At 42.1% G+C, this 21,450-nt stretch overlaps 1 protein-coding gene and 1 long non-coding RNA gene across 7 annotated transcripts in view; one reads left to right on the plus strand and one right to left on the minus strand.

Moving 5' to 3' along the window:
- Positions 1–1,665: 1,665 nt before the first annotated feature.
- Positions 1,666–21,450, plus strand: part of LOC138736396 (G-protein coupled receptor 15-like) — a 32,838-nt gene continuing 13,053 nt past the window's right edge. Inside the window, exons 1-3 of one of the 4 annotated variants that reach the window (XM_069885869.1) lie at positions 3,296–3,441; positions 3,568–4,349; positions 5,265–10,562. In XM_069885869.1, the coding sequence (XP_069741970.1) occupies positions 3,645–4,349; positions 5,265–5,582 (1,023 nt within the window). In that variant the 5' untranslated portion in view covers positions 3,296–3,441; positions 3,568–3,644 and the 3' untranslated portion in view covers positions 5,583–10,562. Of the gene's footprint in view, positions 1,800–3,295; positions 3,442–3,567; positions 10,563–21,450 lie in introns of those variants that run through there. The other 3 variants (XM_069885872.1, XM_069885871.1, XM_069885870.1) reach the window with 3 other exon arrangements.
- LOC138736397 (uncharacterized) lies at positions 1,815–4,375 on the minus strand. Of its 3 annotated transcripts, XR_011340259.1 has the most exons (3): positions 2,982–4,359; positions 2,775–2,865; positions 1,815–2,013 (listed from the first exon to the last, which is right to left on the minus strand). It is a non-coding gene; the product is annotated as an uncharacterized lncRNA (long non-coding RNA). The 3 variants fall into 3 exon arrangements; XR_011340258.1 differs by having other exon boundaries at positions 2,775–4,375; XR_011340260.1 differs by having other exon boundaries at positions 2,202–4,375.

Below are 21,450 nucleotides of genomic sequence, written 5' to 3' on the forward strand. Positions count from 1 at the left end.
GGTCTCCAGATGTTGCTTTGATTTTAAAATCATCCCCATTGTCGTGAGTTGATTCCTTCTTCATAGATGTCCTTGTCTTCTTCATTTTTGCTATGCCTGATGGCTATTACAATCGGTTCATCCTCCTAGTTGGCAATTGTCTAGAGTAGATGTACTATTAACCTTGATGTCCCTTTACCACGCCCACTTCATTTTACAGGTTGGAAATATCAAATACTGGAGACATCAGTTCATCCTGAGAAGGGTAAAGTTTAAAGAAAATCTATGGCCATTGTTTTCAATGAAGATATGTGCAGACCCGAAATGTGGTGCGAGGGAAGGCGGTATGTGACAGAGTATTTAGAGGTGGCTTGGGAGGAATTGATAGAGCAGCTTGCACACACACATTTTAAAACAGAATTTTTGCAGTACTTTTGCAGAGTGCTTTTTACAAATGAGCAACCAAGTATCAGCATGCAGCTTGCCTGGGAGACCATGTGATTTTTGTAGGCAGGGACAGAACAATTTTGCTCTCAGAGAGGGAGGGTGTGAAACAGAGAGAGAGGAGATAGAAATCAATTCCAGAAGGACAAAGCTTGCACACCTTTGGGAGGGTGTCTGGTCAAAGGAGAAGACTGACTGTCTAAAAGGTCTGAAGGGGGCAAGTTTTGTCAGCAAAACTGATTGAGAAGGAATCAGTTGCAGATGTTCTGGAAGAGGAATCTCTCTCTGAAAACCAGTAAGAACCCTCCTGAGTGGTAACCATTGTCTGTTAAGCACCGAAGACTGGTGAACTTTGTTAATGCTAACCTCTGTGCACAGAACAAGAATTGGCTGCAACCAGTGAGATTGGACTGTGATGCAAAGAACTTTTCTAATCTTAAATAATCATTACACACACCTCCACTTAGTGTCAGAGGGGTGATTAAGTAGGTTTGGTAGGTTAAGTAATAAACTAAAGTTTAATTCTGTTTTCTTGATCAATTATAATTAAAAACTGCTTATGTTTAAGTAACCCTGTGTTGTAGTTCATATCTATTGCGGCTGGGTTTGGGGGTCCTATGGACTTCGTAACAGGTGGAATGAGAAACGAAAATAGGCCGTGAATGGTGGAGAGGGGAAGTGCAGCCTCGTGACATTCGTTTAAATGATCATGATTATCCGCGAAGATATCGTGAGTCAAAGGGGCTGCATTTCGCTGCATGCCGTGTTCCAACCCTGCTCTTCCGTTTATTGTCAATATCCTCATTATTCGTGATCTGTAGTTTTCCCATTTTGTGCCTTCCCTTTTCTTCCTTCTTTACATATCATCCAACCTTTGAGAAGTTAGCGTGATTCACAGGTGTGCTAATGCGCGCATGGATCACTTTACTATCTCACATTTTAGCCAGGCATCACCTCGGGCTGAATTTACCAACCTTTCGCCTCCATTTGGCCAGATGATGAACGGACTTCCCCGGCCTCATTGGATGCCCAGACATGTTTATTAACGCTCTGGGTTCCATGCTTCGGTTCTAACATCCCAGGACCACGTATATTCCCATCTTTAATCAAGTTTCACAAATTGCAAAACAACCCCAGAATTAACATCGATGTCGTAATTTATTTTAAAAATAGCTGTTTTAAGTGATGTTCAAACTTGATATCCCTATGGGAATCTCACATAATATAATTGTCAAGGTCCAGGAAGGGAAACCGCCGCCACGGATGTGAATCGAAATATCTGCAGTTCCCCGAAACAAATCGTTAGAAAATGCTGGAAGCATTTAACACTTTTCTAAGGGTATGCTACATGATCATTGCTGTTGTTGGAGTTATTGGTGAGTCTGTATAAGTGATTTATCATTTAAACTTTAATTCTGATAAGATATTTTCTTCCGTGCTCTGAACGTTCTTCACTTCACATCTTCCAATGACTAAGGCTTTCCACAATTCTAATAGCAACACGGCACGTTCAAAATTGCCTCTGCACCTGGCCTCATATTCTCAGCGGAGAATACCCATGTAGTTTTAATGGGTTGTTGTTAAATAAATCTAGACAGAAACGACAGAAAACGTGTTATCTTTGTAAACCAGCACGGGACAATGTCACATTCCATAAAACTTGCATTTGGAGTAGTGGAACGTTTTAAAAGATTTGAAGGACAGGTCTCTGACACAGATTTATAGATGCTTGGAACAAGCAGATATAAAAGTAACGTTTCAGAATTCAAGATAAATACCAAAATATACAATGCAGCCAATAGAATGGTATGTATCATAAAGTTTCATCTTCATTTGATCATTATGCTCAGCAGAAATTCCTGGCCCGAATGTCCTGTTCCAGTATTCTGCTCTACTGTTTCATGTTATGTCGTGACACTCACTTGTCCTTCGTTTTAAATTGACTGGCTCGGAACATCTGAGCGAGATAGCTTAATTCTTCGTTGTTTTGACAGTTGTCCTGACTGATGAACAATTGCAGATTAATTAATTTGCTGCTAAATTTAAACAGTATCATCGAGTGGGAGAGAATGCGTTCACCCTAATTTCCTTCAGAGCTCCCACGCCTCAATTCATGCCGCCCGTCGACAAGGCGTGGAATGAATGGAAAACTCAATGATGCTTCCTGGGCGACATCGATATCAGAAACACTGGAGCAGGCCAGAGGATATACTATGATAGTATGGGGACTGAATATCCTGCAGTCGTGGCATGGTGCGTTTAGTATCATTGTGGAAAATTTTACAGAAGCATCGCCTTCGGCAATTGTGGTTGTTCCAATCATCAAGTAATAATTCTATTTACACACTTACGGTCTGTATCGTTTTCTGTACTGGCGTTGAAACTCTTGTCGAATTGAATTGACTTGTTTCATGTTCCATCCAGCCAGGACTAATCATACAGCTGGCAGCGAAAACATGAAAGAAACATAAAACAGCTATGTAGTAAATCGAGACAACATGTGTAGAGCTATCAGAGTATGATGAACGTTCAAAATACAGATCATTGGGAAAAAGCACCTGATCATTATTTTATCCATGAAAGGTGCTCTTTAAGTTTGATATCAGCAGGGGGAAAAAATCTCCTTGAATGCTTGAGTTCATATCTTCAAGCTCACATATCACACAACAATCGCATACATACATTAAAATATAATACGAAATGAAGATGGATCGTTTCATTTATCAGAGACCTAAGGTTACACGATACCGAATACATTGGTTTTTTTAAATGAGAGGCTGTTGAAGGTGTAGACAGAATCTGTAGAGAGGAGCTTGTTTTGCGTGATGGCCTTTCATGCTTTTATAATTCGCCACAGTTCACGAGAGAGCAGTTCTCGTACGGAACGTGTCCAAATGTTTTCAAAATGACGTGAGAGTTTAGGCCCGAGTGATTTGAATCCAGTTGAACGAACTGTATTGCATCAGGCTCGCGAGAGCATAAACTGCTGCTGGCACATCTGTCACAAACCTTCGTGAGGTAATTTTGTGGTTTGAAAAGGCATTGGAATTTATTTCAAATCTCGTGCCAATACTTTTCAGATAAAAACTCTGAAAACTAGGTAGTCTTGTTAGTAATGTGCCCTCTTGTTTTCCATTTGTGCAGTGAATTTAGTGGCGATTGCTATCCTGTCCCGGGGAAAGTGCGGCCTCTCCACCTGTACCACTCGCTACCTGGTTGTCATGGCCGTAGCGGATCTACTGGCGGTGGTCTCCGCTGTCATACTGAGGAGAATCCGTTTTTATTTTTCCGGGTCCTTTCTGGATATCTATCCCTACTGCAACATTATATTTGTCCTCATGTGCGCCACTAGGGACTGTTCTGTCTGGTTCACCGTCAACTTCACCTTTGACCGTTTCGTCTTAATCTGTTGCCAGAAGATGAAAACGAAGTATTGCACCGGGAAAACTGCGGCTGTGATTCTTGGAGTAACTGGCGTCCTCATGTGTTTAAAAAACGTACCGTTCTATTTTACGTCTCAACCTCGAGAGATAATTGACAACGTGCCATGGTTCTGTGATAGAAAGTCATCCTATTACACGGATCCTGGGTGGGTAGAATATAGTCGCTTTGACAAGGTGGTCGTTCCCTTGGTCCCGTTCGCTGTAATCTTGCTCTTCAATATTCTGACTGTCAGGCACATTTTATTGGCCAGTCGCGTCCGAAAGGCACTGATGGGTCAGAGCAAGGGCGTTAAGCGCAGTGACCCGGAGATGGAGAGCAGGAGGAGGTCTGTAGTCTTACTTTTCACCATCTCCGGTAGCTTCATCGTCCTGTGGTTAACGACTCTCGTTGATTACTTATATTATAATGTTGCAGGAAGAAATCCCAATTATTACAATCCATCCGAATATATCTTTCGACAGGTCGGATATATATTACAAAACGTAAGCCTGTGCACAAATACTTTTATTTATGGGGTGACTCAGGCTAAGTTCCGGCAGGAGTTTGTGAACGCGGTAAAATATCCTGTGATGCCAGTTATTCGATTATTCGAACCATCCTGTTCTCTTTCGAACTGAGTTAAAGGTGGAGGGTGTTAGTATTCAGCTGTGCGCTGAACGACACATGTAAACAATGAAAAGACATTCTGGGACAGCAATATATTGGACAATACCTTCAGTTAGAATTTGTTTTATCACACGTACCAAGATGAAGTGCGATAGTTTCCTTTTACAGTTAGACATCCTAATATTTAAACACGTAAGACACTTTGCGAAAGTAGGAGGTACAAAACAGATTAGGAGGTTTTGAGCAAAGGCAACGCAATTTGATCAAAGTTCATTCAGGTCTCTGTTTATGCCTTTTCTTCGTACAATTTTATCAATGTACAGTTAATTTGTTAAATCTATGTCTGGCTTTTCATTTTTCTATAATTTCTATCCATCTATTCACATCATGTCACATTCGCCACACACTTCAAGGGCGACTGACCTATCACAGCGTTCGTGTTCAAAAGTTATATTCAGGACGTTTCTTTCAGCTCGGTGTTTTAGCGTACACCTTTAACTGTGGAAATTTGAAACATTGAATTCTCTTGGCTCTACCCTCTAACGCAGGTAGATCAGCATTCACACCCTGGAATTCACATTTGAAAAGTCTCATTCCATGTGGGCTTAGCTTACGCACCGTGGGCAATAAAATCCCACAATTATGTTGATTATGTGTTCTGCAAAAATCTCCTCACCACGCGGTTCATATCATTCCGACTTGAACGTGAATTGACATTGACGATAGATTTCGATTAGTTTTGCCTCGTCCACGGGCTCCGAATTGAATAACTATTTTCATTCAAACTGCAGAAATCTTTAACACGGCTGAGGAGATTAGTTTCCCGAAAAATCCACACAGAGAGGCCGAGATGTTTCAATGTTAAGGGGTCCAGCAATATGAATTTAAGTTTCAGAATAAAGCACATTTTATTCCCTGCTGTGATCGTACTCTCATATGGGGTTCCCAGTTGTAAAATTTTATACTCCACCTTGGTGAATTATGCATTTCTCCGTAACATACTATTTGTCTTGGAAACTCATTACCTTGACTGCACTCTATACCTGTGTTTTACTATTTCAAAACCTGTTTTACTGAAGTATAGATTGAGTTGTCTGGATATCATATAAACCGAACTCTTTCACTTTGTCACAGTTAATTTCTATTTTATAATGCCGGGTGAAAGAGAAACTATTTCTGTTTTTTTTAAATTTCATTCTCTCATTTTCGTGACCGACATCTGACTGGGAATACGACTGGAACAATTCACCTCACTTTTGCCTTCCACGATTTTATGAAACTCTCAGTACACCCTTCACCCTTTCGGGGAAATGTCGCAACATGCCCAGCCTCGTCTTGCCACTCAAACCAACCAGTCCCGGCCATGTCCTCGGGAATATTTTGCACAACGGAGTTCAGGGTCGGACAGTAGATTAGGCCCGCAGTTGTACCGAGCTCACTATTCCATCAATCTAATCCTGCTCTCTATCACATACATTATGCCCTTATTTACCTTTCATTCTTATGACCATGTAAGAGGTTTTAGGTCTCTCCAAGTCCAAAGATCAAAGTTCAAATTTATTTTCATAGTACATGCATGGCATCACATGCAATTGTTTTTTTTTCCTGCAGGGTTAAGCAATTTTTATACCTGCAACTGTAAAAAAATGAAGCAGATTCCAAAGTACAAAAAACCCCCCCAGTAATTTAAAAAACCGGGCATATAAATTATTGAATTAATATCTACATTTCTAATGCTGCTGGGTTTTGGGGACCTCCAGGCCCATAACATTATTAATACCTGCCTTAAGTAACACAAGGACCTGGCCTCCACAACCACCTGTGCAACCTGTACCACCCTCTGAAGAAATTCTTCTTCATCTCAGTCCAAAGTGGATGTCCTTCATTCGAGAAGTTGTACCCTGTTGTCTCAAACTCTCGCATTGGGAAATGACTTTTCAACATCTATTCTATTCGTGCATGTGAACATTCAAAATGTTTAAATGAGATACTCCCTCAGACTCCTAAATTCCAATGAGTGCAGCCCAAGAGGCGTCAAACACTCCTCATATGATAACCTGCTCATTGCCGGATCCATCCTTGTGAACCTCCTCTGGATCTTCTCCTACATCAGGTCATCCTTTCTTCAATGAGGACCCCAAAGATGCTCACAATACTCCAAGTATGGTCTCATCAGTGCCTTACAAAATGTCAACATCACAAACCTGCTCTTAGATTCTATTCCTCTTGAAATGAATGCCAGCCTTAAATTTGCCTTGTTCACCTTGAGGCTATCCCAGAACACTTTGCATCTGGCTGTTTTCAGTTTCTCTCCATTAAAATAATAATCTGTGCGTTAATTCTTTATCAAAGTTTAAGATAGTACACCTTCTGACATCATATTTCATTTGTCATTTCTCCACTCATTCTCCTAATCTTTTGCATCCTCAGGGCTTTTGCATCCTCAACACTGCCCACTCCTTCACCTACCTCCATATCATCTGCAAATTTGACCACAAAACCATTCATTCCATAATCCAGATCATTAATGTACTAAAATAAAACAGCAACCCCAGCAACAAACCCCATGGAATACTAGTAACTGGCAGCCAACCAGAATATTATCCCCCTGTTCCAGCTCTCTGTTTCTGACAAATGAGCCAAATGCTCTACCTATGCTAGTATGTTCACTGATATACAATGGACTCTTAACATGTTCAGTTGCCTCATATGTGGCACTCTATCAAAGGCTTACTGAAAATACAAGTACACAACTTTACTGTATCTCCTCCAATTATTCTGCGTGTCACTTCTTCAAAGAATTCCAATATATTTGTTAAAAACGATTTTCTAGAAAGTAAACCATATTGGCTTTGGCCTAACTTGTCATATGACCCCATGTACATTATCTTTGACAACTCCAACATCTTCCCAATCACAGACGTCCTTTCTTCTGCATCACCCCCTTCTTCAATAGTGGGATGACAGTTGCGATTTTTCAATCCTCTAGGGCCAGATTTCTGAAAGATATTACTTTCTGAAGGATTATTACCATTTTTTCCACAATCTACCACTATATCTTTCAGATTCTAAAGGTGCAATCCATCTGGTCCAGGAGACTTTTCCACTCTTAGACCATTCAGCTATCTGAGCACCTTCTCCTTTGAAAAAGTAAGTGCTGTTATGGGCGCAGAGGACCCCAAAATCCAGCAGCAATAGAAATTCACCAAGACAAATGGATACTTAAACAAATGTTGCCTTGAATTATCTTTAAACATGAAAACAGAATCAAACTTGAATTTATTACTGTTAACTTAACCTAACAAGCCCTTTCTAATTCAAAGCACACGTTTATGTAATGTGTGTTTAAGTTCAGAAAAGTTCTTTAATTCACAGTCCAATTTCACTTCTCACTCCTCCAAGTTCACTGCTTGAAGGCAATTCTTATAATGTGCACAGAATTTAACATTTATGAAGTTCACCAGGTTTTGGTGCTTGAAAGGTAAATAGTTACCACTCAGGAAACTTCTTGTCAGTTTTCAGAGAGATAGATTTCTTGCTCGTTTGACACAAACCGATTCCTTCTGATCAGCCACATCAGTGTCTTGCTGAAGAAACTTGCCCCATCAGAATTTTCTAGATGATAATCTCTTTCTTTCAGATCACCACAGAGTTCCTTTTCTGTTTCCCTTATTTCAAGTGAAATATTATACAGCTAGCCATCTCGTCTTGTATGGAGCACAAGGGCTTTGACCAGGCGGAACTAAGAACTCCCAACTCATCTTCAAAATGTTTTTTTTCCATAAACTTGCCAGCTTGTCATGTTCCAGTCCCAGCTGCTGCTGCTGAACTGTAGAACTGAATTCTCTCTCTCTCTCTCACACACACACACACACACACACACACACACACACACACACACACACACACACACACACACACACACACACACACACACACACACACACACACACACACACACACACACACACACACGCACTGTACCCAATCTTTGAGTCCATTCATCTGTTGCTTTCCAAAACAATAATCCATTACTCCACAGCATGTCCACTGAACACCTAATTGTGAAGTCCTCATAGACATTCTTCAAAGATTTTGCAAAGGCACTGGGAACCTAGACTGACTGGCTTGAGCAGAGCTCTGGCATTTTAAATGAGATCTGTGTTGAAGTGCTTGAATCTGTGTGTGACCTAACTAAAAACCCCACAATTCATCTTCCAAATGCATATCTATATACTGTGACAGAGTATATAGAGGTGTTTGGGAGATAAATTGGGAAAGGTTTATTAGAGCAGGTGACACGTAAACACTCATAACACAGAATATTTGAGGGAGCTTTTGCAAGAGTGATCAGACTCATGATGGACAGTTATTTGCCAAACGCAAAATGTAAAGACATCAGTGATTTATCATGATGTATATGTAGAAGAAGCAAATCCCATTAAAAATAGCACCCATATAGAATAAACATTCAGAAGAGTAAAATCATGGATCAGGAGGTGGAATGTATGTTGAGAAATTGTATTATTGGACCTTCGACCTCAGATTGGAGTTCTCCTTGTATTTTGGGACCAAAACCAGATGGAAATGTTAGGTTCTGTGTAGATTACAGGAATGCTAATTCAGTAACTAAAAAAAAGATGCTTATCCTATTCTGAGAACAGATGACTGTATTGATAAAATTGGGAAAGATTAATTTCTTACTACGTTGGACTTGTTGAAGGGTTACTGCTGTCTGCCTTTAACTGAGAGAGGAAAGAATATTTCATCTTTTGTAACTTCATCCTGTTTATATGAGTATAATGTGCTTCCTTTTGGCATAGAAAATGCCCCTGCAACATTCCAAAGGATGATTTATTCAGTAATCCAAGGGTTTACCCATACATATGCTTATATTGATGACTTGGTTACAAAAAGTGACACATGGGAAGAACATCTAAGCTAACTGGAAAATTTGTTTGCAAGATTATCCAAAGCAAACTTAACTGTTAATTCAGCAAAGAGTCCATTTGCAAATGCCATGGTAACATACTTGGGTTATACAGTTGGCCATAGCAAAGTTGCACCTATTCAAGCTAAGGTAAATTTCTGTGTTTCCTATTCTCAATGGCAAGAAAGCAGTGAGAAGGCTTTTAGGAATAGCAGGATATTATAGAAAATTTTGCAGAAATTTTGCTGAGGCAGTTCCTTTAACCAACCTTTTGAAGAAAGAGGGGAAATTTGTGTGGACCACAGGTTGTCAGAGAGCTTTGGAAAATTTTAATGAGATGCTATGCCATTGCCCTTTGTTAAAATCTCCTGTATTGACAAACCATTTTCTTTAACAGTGGATGCCAATGAGGGAGCAGCAGGTGCAGTTTTATTGCAAAAACTTTTCAAATAAATTCAATCTTCATCAAAGCAACTATTCCACTATTGAAAAAGAACTGCTGTCTATCATATTTTCTCTGTAGAATTTTGATGTATATCTTGGTACCTCTTATGAACCAATTGTGATATTCATTGACCACAATCCTCTGGTGCTTTTCAATAAAATGAAGAATAAAAACAAGATTGTTAAACAGATGTTTTAGGAATTATTTGCAAGGGTTCTCAGACTCTTGATGTACTGTTATTTGCAAAAAATGCAACAAATGTAACAACATGCAGTTGCAGCTTTGTCTGGAAAAGACCATTTACTGTCTGGAAGGCCTTGAGATCTTTGCAGGCAGAAAGATAAAAAGAGGTTTTGCTCTCAGAGAGGATGGAGAAAGAGACACAGAGATTGGTTCCAGAGAGACAAGCTGCAAGCTTTGGAAGATGGCCTGGAGAGGACTGGGTGACCAGTATTTCCCTTGGAATAGGAGAAACACAAACAAATTCTGTTGTGACCTGAAACAAGAAAAACTCTCTCTCTCTCAAAACTAACAAGAACCCTTCTGAGTGGTAACCATTTACCTGTTCAACACCAACACCAAATCCTGGTGAACTTTATTAATGTTAACTTCTGTGCACAGTACAAGAATTGCCTACAACCAGTGAGATTGGACTGTGAACCAAATAACTTTGCTGAACTTACACACACATTACACACATGTGCACTTAGAATTAGAAGGGGGTTAAGTAGGTCAACAGAGATTAGTTAAACTTTGTTTCTATTTTCATGTTTCAAGATCATTAAAAGCAACCTTTGTTTAAGTAACCTTTTGTTGTGGTGTATGTCTATTGCTGCTGGGTTTTGGGGTCCTCTGGGCTCCTTAGTTCATTCAAAATATATATTCGTAGCATCTTCAGTATATTAACATTTTGACTTAGTGGCATTAATGTGGGCAGGATTCTGTCCTCTGCAATGGTGTCAATGATCATATTCCTGTTCCTATTAGTTTTGAGAGAGAGACTCTATTCTTGCCATACTTCCCATGAGATTTTCGATCTCTTTCCTGTGTATTGTCTCCTTATTTGTTATCCATTCTAAGGCTGTGTATCATCGGCAAATTTGAAGTTAGGTTTCAAATGGTCTTCATCTGTAAAGTCATGGGTGTACAGACAATATATTTGGAAAGAGTACACAATCTATTGGAGTGACAGGTATGATATCTTCATTCATTGAATTACGTTATATAGTAACTCAAGGATCCAATGTGGTGGGGGGGGGTGGGGGGATGTCAGCATTAGACCAGAGGTGGCCAGTCCTCGTCTCCAGGCCCACTGTGGCTCGTTCCTATCTTTATGTGACATCTACTTCCTGAAGAGTGTATTCAAGACACTGATGTGGCTGATTAGAAGAGATCCAGTAAACAACAAATCTCTCTCTGAAACCCGACTAGAACCTTCCTGAGTAGTAACCATTTATATTTCAAGCACCAAAGCCTGGGGAAATGCATAAATGTTAAATTCTGTGCACAGTATATGCATTGCCTTCAACCAGTGAACTTGGAGGAGTGAGAAGTGAGATTGGACTATGAATCAAATAACTTTTCTAAATACACATACTTAGAATTAGAAGGGGTAAATTTGGTTTTGTAAGTTAATAGTTATAAGTTATAGTTTGATCCTGTTTTCATGTTTAAAGATAATTAAAACCAACTTTTGTTTAAGTAACCATTTGTCTTGGTGAATTTCAATTGCTGCTAGGTTTTGGGGTCCTCTGGGCTCGTAACACTTACCTCCTTAGTTCATTCAAAACATATATATTCGTAGCATCTTCAGTATATTAACATTTTCCACAATAATGTGGGCAGGATTCTGTCCTCTGCCGCCTGTAATGATGTCAATTATCATATTCCTGTTCCTACTGGGTTTGAGAGGGAGACTATATTCTTGCCATGCTACCTGCAAGATTTTCAATCTTGTTTGTTATTGATTCTACCACTGGGAATCGCCGCAAAGTTGAAGGAAGGTTTCGAATGGTATTCATCTGTAAACTCATGGGTGTACAGTCAAGATGTTTGGAAAGGGTACACAGTCTATTGGAGCAATGGGTTTGATATCTTCACTCATTGCTTTACGTTATAAGGTAACTCAAGGATCCATGGATGCTCATGGATGCATGAGCAGAAAGTTGGAGATCAGGGGTGGCCAATCCTCGCTCCAGGCCTACTGCGGCACATTTCCTATTTTAATGTCACATCTACCTCCTGGAGAGTGTTTCTGATTTGTTAGATATAGATGTGGGTAATTATATCATGATAATGAGAATTATTTTGTCATCGGCAATAGAGGTCCTGCTTGGAAGACATCCCCTTGCGATTATTGAGCTCACCAGTATGCTATTCCATCTTCATGATATTCCACACTTTTGATTATGGTCATCCAAAAGTTTGTGCGATGTCTGTTACTGTTTTTTTCTTGTTTCTAAGCTTCATAATATCTTTGACTTTCATGGGCACAACTCCGGTCCTCAAGTTGAACAATGGCAACTACAGACTACAAAGGTGATCAAAAGCTTAGATTCAGGCCTAGTGCACACACAATGAAACAATTGAACATTACTGAAGACTCACCAATACCATAGATTATGGTGCCCTGAAAGGAGGGGTCGACATAAAAAAAGCGCAGTAATTTCTACATGGTCAAACCAAAATATATACAAATAACCTTGAATAAAATCTGGAATATTCACCTTAACTACATGTGAATTATTTGATTGCAAATTTAAAACAGTGGCTCACAGGGGCAAATAAAAGGTGTCTTTATACCAAACATTTTGGAGGGCACTGTATGTGTTCTTTGCGTTCAAGTATTCTAGGGCTGTGAGTCGAGGTACCGGCATGTTATTATTTGTTACACTGCTCTGTATTTACACACTATGCATTTATTCAAGCTCTCTGGTAGGCTAGATTTGGTATGAGCCTCTCGAATCACTTCATATTGGTGAATGTCAAAGCCAAATTTCGATAACAATTGAGTTCCGTTATTATGTTGCATTGGAACTCACACGGGGATGACCATTTGAAGCAAGTTTGTCTTGTGACAAGGTGGTATTAATGATGCCTGTGAATACGCCCATCGGAGGATTTGTGTAGACTGTTTGGACACGTCCCAAGACTTCACCTCGTTCTTTCCTCAGGTTTAGTGGAGAGTGGACATGATCATGATGCAACTATAATCATAAACCAATTATTCAAATAATTTATGCGACAAATATCTTTAGCAAAGTCAATGTTTACAATATTTACTAACATCTAATGGGATTAAGCATGATATTAAAATCGACAGTTCCGAATAAAGGGCATTACATTCCCGAACACGGATGTTGCTTGCAGTCCTAATGAAGATAAATGATTTGCACCAGCGAAATAGACCTTTTGATTCGAATAATATGTACTTATCTCAGGGAAAGAAATCAGTGTTGATCATTAATACCACTGGTTTAGTGCATTGCGTTCAGAAATTAAACAATGTTTCTTCTATAGTTTTCGGTGGACTATGATTTCAAAGAAATGCTCAGCAGGTCGTTTCCTCTCAGAACAAAGTTTCATCTAAAAACAGACATCTTTACTCAAGTTGTTGCAGATGGTCTTGCAGTGGAGCTCATGCCGCACTGCGGTCCCGGTGGCCACAATTGGTGACCCCGAAGAGACCAAATTGGACAGACATGGACTCTGAGTCAGTCGCTGTAAAGCTTCCACCTTTCCGGAGATCTGAGCCTGAACACAGGTTCCAACAGGCTGAAGCAACATTCTAACTTAGCAAAATCGAACTGGTTCCACTCATTATTACCATCTGATCGTTGCCCTGGACCAGGCAGTCGCTAAGAGGGTCGGGTCTTCCCATGGAATTTGTGACCAAAATCAACCACGCGATGTAGAGTGAAGGTTAAATGCAGACTTTAATAGAGTGATATATACAGCTAGGTCTGGTCTCTGTGTTCAAGCACAGGTCAGAGAGAGGAGCATAAGCTCTGATTGGCTTTATATACCGGGTCGTCAGGTGGTGGTCCCTGGTAACCTAGTGGTGTAATGGCATATCACCATATTCACCCCCCCCCCTTAAAACAATTTGGCCACTCCCCTTCCCCCCTAGGAAGTTCATGTCCAGGATCGGGCAGAATTCCCTTTTTCTCTTGGACCTTCGAGGTACTGTGGCAGGGGTTATTGGGGGCAGGGTGTCCTGACGTTGGGTGGGTGAGGGCTCAGGGCTGCTCGTCGGCTGCTGGAGGGCTTTCCGGACGGGTACTGGCTGTTGAGAGTGTATCGTTCGGTGATTTGTTTTGGGGTGATATGGTGGTCGGCTGTCCATTTTGCTGCACAATCGGGTTCCGAGGGGTCTGTGATCCTTCTTCATTGTACACGATACCGGCCGGCGCAATGTCCTTGATGGCTACCGAATCTTCCCGTCTGTCCCTGAATGAGACAACCGCGTAGTGGGGGTTTGTGTGCCTCAGCTCTCCTGGCTCCAACAGCGGGACCATTTTCTGGGGCCTGCAGTGCTTTTAGGTAGCATCGTGCTGTCGCGGCTTTCCTTAAGAATGTAAACAAGCGGTAATGTGGAGTCGTGTTTGTGGCGGTACACCACAGTGAAATGTATCAAATGTAAAGCCTCCGGTAACACGTTCTCCCATCTTACCACTGGTAGGTCTTTTGCCTTGAAGGTCAACAGTACTGTATTCCAAATAGTGGCATTTTCCCTTTCCACTTTCCCATTAGCTCTGCGGTTGTAGCTTTTAATGAGGCTTGTGGCACTCATGAATGCAGCACTCCTGTTGGTGTGTATATAGCTGGGGTACCCGCACATGCTGAAAATTGATTGCAGGCACTTTATACGGCAGGAAATTGCGAAAGGGAAGTTGGTGTATTCATCTATGGCGTTAAGGAAGTAAACATTTCAGTTGTAGGAGGGTACCGGGCCTTTAAAGTCGAGGCTGAAGCGTTAAAATATCTGGTGGCTTTTATCAATGTAGTATGGCCGGTAGGACCGGGGTTTGCACTCTGCGCAGATGGGACAGCCCTTACCTCCTCCATTGAGAACGGGAGATTGTGGGTCCTTATGAAATGGAACAATCTCACGACACTCCGGGTGTCCCAGCTCATTGTGCAAGCTCTGCAACTGGGGCATGTTATTGAGGACCATGCAGATGCCCCTGTGCAGCACTTCCCGGGTTAGTTTAGAATGTTGTAATTGTACATCAATAGTTCTATCCTCCAGCGCAAAATTTTGTCATTTTTTTATTTTCCCCCTGTTCCGGTTGTTGAACATGAATGCCATGGATCGTTGGTCCGTGACCAGAGTGAAGCGCTTACAAGTCAGGCAATGTCTCCAATGCCTCACCGATTCTAATATCACCTATGCCTCCTTCTCCACTGACAAGTGTCTCACTCCTAGCCCTTGTTGGGTCCATGCGAAAATGGCTACGGGTCACCCCTCCTGATTCAATGGAGCCGCTAGTGCTATATCTGAGGCATCCGTCTCCAATTGGAAGGGGATCATCTCATCTATGGCCCGCAAGCTTGCTTTTGCAATCAGGTCCATAATCTCTGTAAAGGCTTTGAAAGCCACCCGGCCGAGGGTAAATGCTGAGTCTTTTATGAGTGGGCGAGCCCTGTTGGCATAGGTGGGAACCACTGTGCATAGTAGGCGGATAGTCCCTAACATCTCTTCAACGCTTTCTGTGTGTGAGGGACAGGGAGGTCTAGGAGTGGACGCATGCGGGCAAGGTCCGGGAAGATTTCCCCGTTTTATACCACGTATCTGAGGATGGCCACTTTCATAGTGCTAAAGACGCATATGTCCTCATTGTATGTTAGATTACACTCTTTAGCTGTCTAGAAGAAGCGCTTAAGGTTTGTATCATAGTCAGCTTGAGAGTGGCCGCAAATAGTAACATTGACGAGTTAAGGGAACACCTCTTGTTGTTGATACTCATCTACTATGCGGTCCATCTCCTGTTGGAACGGTGACATCCTATTCGCGATGCCGAAGGCGAGACGGAGAAACTGGTACAGTTTGCCATCTGCCTACAACACCGTGTATATGCGGTCGCTCTCTCTGATGGGAATTTGGTGATAAACTGCCTTGAGGTCTATAGTTTTGAACACCTTATACTGTGCAATGTTGTTCATCATGTCACAAGAGTATGTGTCCAGGGCAAGGCACTCTACTTGCCCCCGGTCTATGAAACTTTCAGTACACCCGCTGTCTATTGGGCAATTTACATTCGACCCATTAATTTTAATACTAAAAGTCGCATTTGATAAATCTTGTGGACTCGCCTGGATCAGACGTAGATAGGCCAGATTGGGTCGATTTCCACTCCCGATGGTGGTTTCCTCTGTCCGGCATCCTTTGTCCAACCTGGCCGGTTGCACATGGCACAGTGTTTCTGTCAACCTGAGGAGGACAAAGAGCTTTCCAGCTCTTATTTGCACGAGGAAAGGCTTTGGCGGGAGCCTTAGGGCTTCTGCAGACTTTTGCATAATGCCCTTTCTTTCTGCAGTTTTAACAGCTAGCTTCTCTATCCGGGCAGAGAGCTCTGAGGTGCCTGTGCAGCCCGCAAAAGGAGCACTTGTAGCGTTCCAGTGGGGATACTGCTGCTATATGTTGCCCTTGAGTACTAGTGCTCCTCTCCTTGTGTAGAGCTAATGCGTCCAGCAATGTATACTCCTCCAGATCCTTTCTAGTGTCTCACAGAGCCTCTGCGATAATTTCTGCCTTCTCCAGCGTGATTGTCCCCTATTCTAGCAGCCTCTGTCTTTTCTCGGTAGATCTGACGACCGCTACAATCCTGTTTCTTATGAGCTCATTCGCATACTCTTGAGCAGATAGAGTTTTAAAAGTATATTCCCTACCTAAGTTTTTAGGGCAAGGATGAAATCCCTAACAGACTCCCCGCTTGCTGCGACCTGGTCATGAGCTTGTGTCTGGAGTGGAGTTCGCTGTGCTCATTATTATGGACTCTCTGCAAGATGTTCTTAGCCTCTTGATAGGACCCATTATCCTGTGTAAGGGAGTCCGGCACTCCCCCCACCCCCCTCCCCCCAAGCTGCAGTAGCAGTGGCCCCTGAATTTCTTCATCTGATGTCCCATCAACCCCCACATAGTTTAGGAAACACCTCTGCCACCGGTTAAAGTGAGTGCTTGCCGCGGGGGGGCTGCCATGCCTTAGCACCTGTCTGAACGTCTCTGATTCTGTGGCAGTGGGGGCGCATACCGGGCCAGATTCCTTCCCCATGTGATCGCTTGATCTTTGGGAAGCATGGGCGCCCTCTGGGGATTCGGAGTTAGCTGGAGTTGTCTCTGGGGGATCGGACTGTCCTCGCGGTCCTAGAGGTAGATCGAGATCGGGAAGGATATTGCCCGCGCTTGTTGCAACACTCAACTATCGAGCAGGAGCCCAGTTGGCTTTGTGGCTGGACCTGGCCCTGGAGAGTTTCTTAACAGGCATGGTTCTGGACCGTTCTTCATCTGCTCCCAGGTGTTTCTGTCCCTCTCGCATGCCTTGGTCACTGGGCAAGTCCCTGTCTCCACCGCGGCTTTGTTCCCACAGCGCCCCGCCTGGTCCATACTCAGCTGCACGTGCATGGGTTACACCTCCATTTTCGGATCCCTAGATCTGGTTTAGGTGGAGTCGGGAGCATGGATGAGGTCAAGAGTAGCTTCCATCCCTGATATGAATCACTCTATTAAATTGTGACCGATATCAATCACGCGAGGCAGAGTGAAGGTTAAATGCAGGCTTTAATTGAATGATATATACAGCTAGGTCTTCCCTCTGTGGAATCGAAGGTCAGAATGAGGAGCATGATTCTGCTCCGCTTTACATAAAGGGTCATTTGGTGGTCGCCCTTGGTGATCTAGTGGTGTAATTCATATCACCACAGCTACCATTCCCCCCTACCCCCAACGCTAATGTTCCAACCATACAAGGTTGGTGGGTTATTTGTTTATCATTGGGCAGCAAGTGTTGCAGGAACCGGGAGGACCAGTTAACGTGCTGCAAATTTAAAATATTAAAGCAGCAGTGAACCGCATCAGTAGTAAATAATAAAATTGTGTAGACACTGCGATTGAAGTAAAAACACAAAATGCTGGGCAAACTCAGTAGGTCAAACGGTGTCCAAAGGTAAAGATGCACAACCGACCTTTCGGGCTTGAGCCCTTCATCAAAGTCTGAGAAAATGCCGGCAAGTGTCCAAACAGTAGAGTGGGTGGGTGGGTGGTGATAGAAAATGCAGTATGATAGGTGGAGAAAGGAGGGACGGGACACAGGAGGGCTGGGTGGGTGAATTAACTGGAAAGACAGGAAAAGACGGAGGGTTTGTAACCTCCTGCACGAGGAAAAGGTGTTCGAATTCTTCCTGAATTGCGATTCCAAAACTCCGGGTAATAGAAGCACGGTCTGTTCTCCAGAATTAAAATGGTGTAAATATATAATATTTAATTCATTGGATACCCAGCCTATCAGTGGAGAACACATTTCCCTGAATCCTGGTTTTATTATTGTCTATCCGTTGTATTTACCTGGAGATTTGCTAAGATGGACAGTGATTTTTTAAAACTGTATCTCGCTGCAAGATATAATATAAAATGCGAACCAACATCGCCTTATTCGCGTTTATGCTTCCCCGGATTTTTTTTTCAAATTACTTTAAATTTAGAGTTAAAACACAGACAGAGGTCCTTCCGTACAACGACCCTCTGCACCCAAATACAATTCACCTAAGAAATTGAGGAAAGTCACGGGGAGACATTACAAACTCTTTACAGACAGCGCTGAATAATAACCCCGGGTGTTACAGAAACCATTATTCAAACCGTGTCATCTTGTTCAACTGGATGATTTGTGTAACTCCGGTTAACTCTAAAACAATTATTGAGACACATTTACACTTGAATTTTTGTCATAACATGCGATGGGGATGGTCATTTCCAATCGGGAAGGACCCATGCAACATTGTGTGGATTAAGTCTGAATATACTAAAATATTAAGCATTTATGCGCATAGCTCGGAATGTATGGATTAACTTGATGCGAGCATGTAACAAAGAGCAAGAGAGGAAATTTCATATATATATTTAAAATTTACCACAAAATTCCAGGAAGTAGATTTAGAACAGAGATAAGGAGAATCATCTTTACAGGATACGAATGAATGTGTCGAAATATATGTCCAAAGAAGTCATATGGGCTGCCATAATAAATATATTAGAGAGCTATTTGCATAATCAGGAAATTAAAATTTCTTGGAAAAAGAATGGAGCTCAATTCACTGGCTGTACAACGAATTATCGTTCAACAGACAACCGGTCACCAAGAATGAGGGAGAGGAACAACATGTGGAATTACTATCTACAAGTGTGTTAAGTTGGATAAATATTGTTGTTTACAGCCGGAACCACAAATGAAACAGGCTGCCTTGCGATCAGTGACGTAGATAATACTAGAAAAACGCACCGGTGAAATAACATGAACAATTCGATGCAAAGTTAAAAGAATAATAACGTCGGTATCGATTCATTATTATGATCAATGCATGAGAAATTTATGATGTGATCAAAAAGTCTCAAACATCAGTGTATAATTCAGTTCAGAAAAGTTGTTTCATTAATGGCAAATAACGAGAGGCAGCGGACACCGGTGATTGGAGGTGATCGCCCAAATGTATTAAAGAATGGAAAATTAGAAGTGTGGGTAAAGACGAATTGAAGCCAAAATCAACGAGACATTCATCAACATGCCAACTGTATAATATAAAAGGTTAGTAAAAGTGTTCAGTAATCATCTTGGAGAATGTCTACAGCAAACATTTTACATCGAACAGTGAGGTTCCACCAGTTTTCGTGACGATGTAAAATAAACACTATCGGGGAAATGAGCATGGTATGAGATAATTTAATATCTAAAGTTAAAGTGGTTTAATATAGTCTGAAGCTAGATATTTATATTGGAATAAATCGTGCAGTGATCGCATGAAATGTAACTTAGGAATTAAGTCACAAAGAATTAACAGAGATAATGTGCGTTGCATTAAGACGAAATAAAAGTATAAAATAAAACAAAAGCTAGTATGGATTGTCCTTGGAGTTTGATAAACGTCCAACTCTGGATCACAAATATTCTTGAATTGCTTGCGAATAAACCATTTAGATTCAAATTGCTGTTAATAATTATTGAATTCTGTGCAGAGATGCAGATTTACCCCTATGCACCAAAACAGCTTCACCTCACTTTATATTAATACAAGAAAAAATATGCTATCGACAAAAACAATGATTTGGAGTCTGAGAAATGCCCGAAATTAATAATGAACCGTGAGGGAAATGAAAGATTATGTTTGACTGTTAAAGGAGCCAACAGCAAGAGTTTGCGCAAATATTCCAATGAATATTCCTTTCTTACACAGATGAAAAAAAAAACTACAATTCATTTTTAAATGTCAGAAGAGAGAACGTTAAACGACGGAGCCGCTTCATAGCCAGTCTGGACTGCTCCAGATCTTCGTTTGTAATTTCATCAGAACCCGAGACTATAGGGTCTCACCATGTCATTGATGCTTCACGCATCAATGGCGTGAAGCAAGGCTGTGTTCTCGCACCAACCCTGTTTTCAATCTTCTTCAGCATGATGCTGAACCAAGCCATGAAAGACCCCAACAATGAAGACGCTGTTTACATCCGGTACCGCACGGATGGCAGTCTCTTCAATCTGAGGCGCCTGCAAGCTCACACCAAGACACAAGAGAAACTTGTCCGTGAACTACTCTTTGCAGACGATGCCGCTTTAGTTGCCCATTCAGAGCCAGCTCTTCAGCGCTTGACGTCCTGCTTTGCGGAAACTGCCAAAATGTTTGGCCTGGAAGTCAGCCTGAAGAAAACTGAGGTCCTCCATCAGCCAGCTCCCCACCATGATTACCAACCCCCCCCCCCCACATCTCCATCGGGCACACAAAACTCAAAACGGTCAACCAGTTTACCTATCTCGGCTGCACCATTTCATCAGATGCAAGGATCGACAATGAGATAGACAACAGACTCGCCAAGGCAAATAGCGCCTTTGGAAGACTACACAAAAGAGTCTGGAAAAACAACCAACTGAAAAACCTCACAAAGATAAGCGTATACAGAGCCGTTGTCATACCCACACTCCTGTTCGGCTCCGAATCATGGGTCCTCTACCGGCACCACCTACGGCTCCTAGAACGCTGCCACCAGCGTTGTCTCCGCTCCATCCTCAACATCCATTGGAGCGCTTACATCCCTAACGTCGAAGTACTCGAGATGGCAGAGGTCGACAACATCGAGTCCACGCTGCTGAAGATCCAGCTGCGCTGGATGGGTCACGTCTCCAGAATGGAGGACCATCGCCTTCCCAAGATCGTGTTATATGGCGAGCTCTCCACTGGCCACCGTGACAGACGTGCACCAAAGAAAAGGTACAAGGATTGCCTAAAGAAATCCCTTGGTGCCTGCCACATTGACCACCGCCAGTGGGCTGATAACGCCTCAAACCGTGCATCTTGGCGCCTCACAGTTTGGCGGGCAGCAACCTCCTTTGAAGAA

Source organism: Narcine bancroftii, chromosome 6, assembly GCF_036971445.1.
Source record: "Narcine bancroftii isolate sNarBan1 chromosome 6, sNarBan1.hap1, whole genome shotgun sequence".
In the NCBI taxonomy this organism is placed as follows: Eukaryota; Metazoa; Chordata; class Chondrichthyes; order Torpediniformes; family Narcinidae; genus Narcine; species Narcine bancroftii.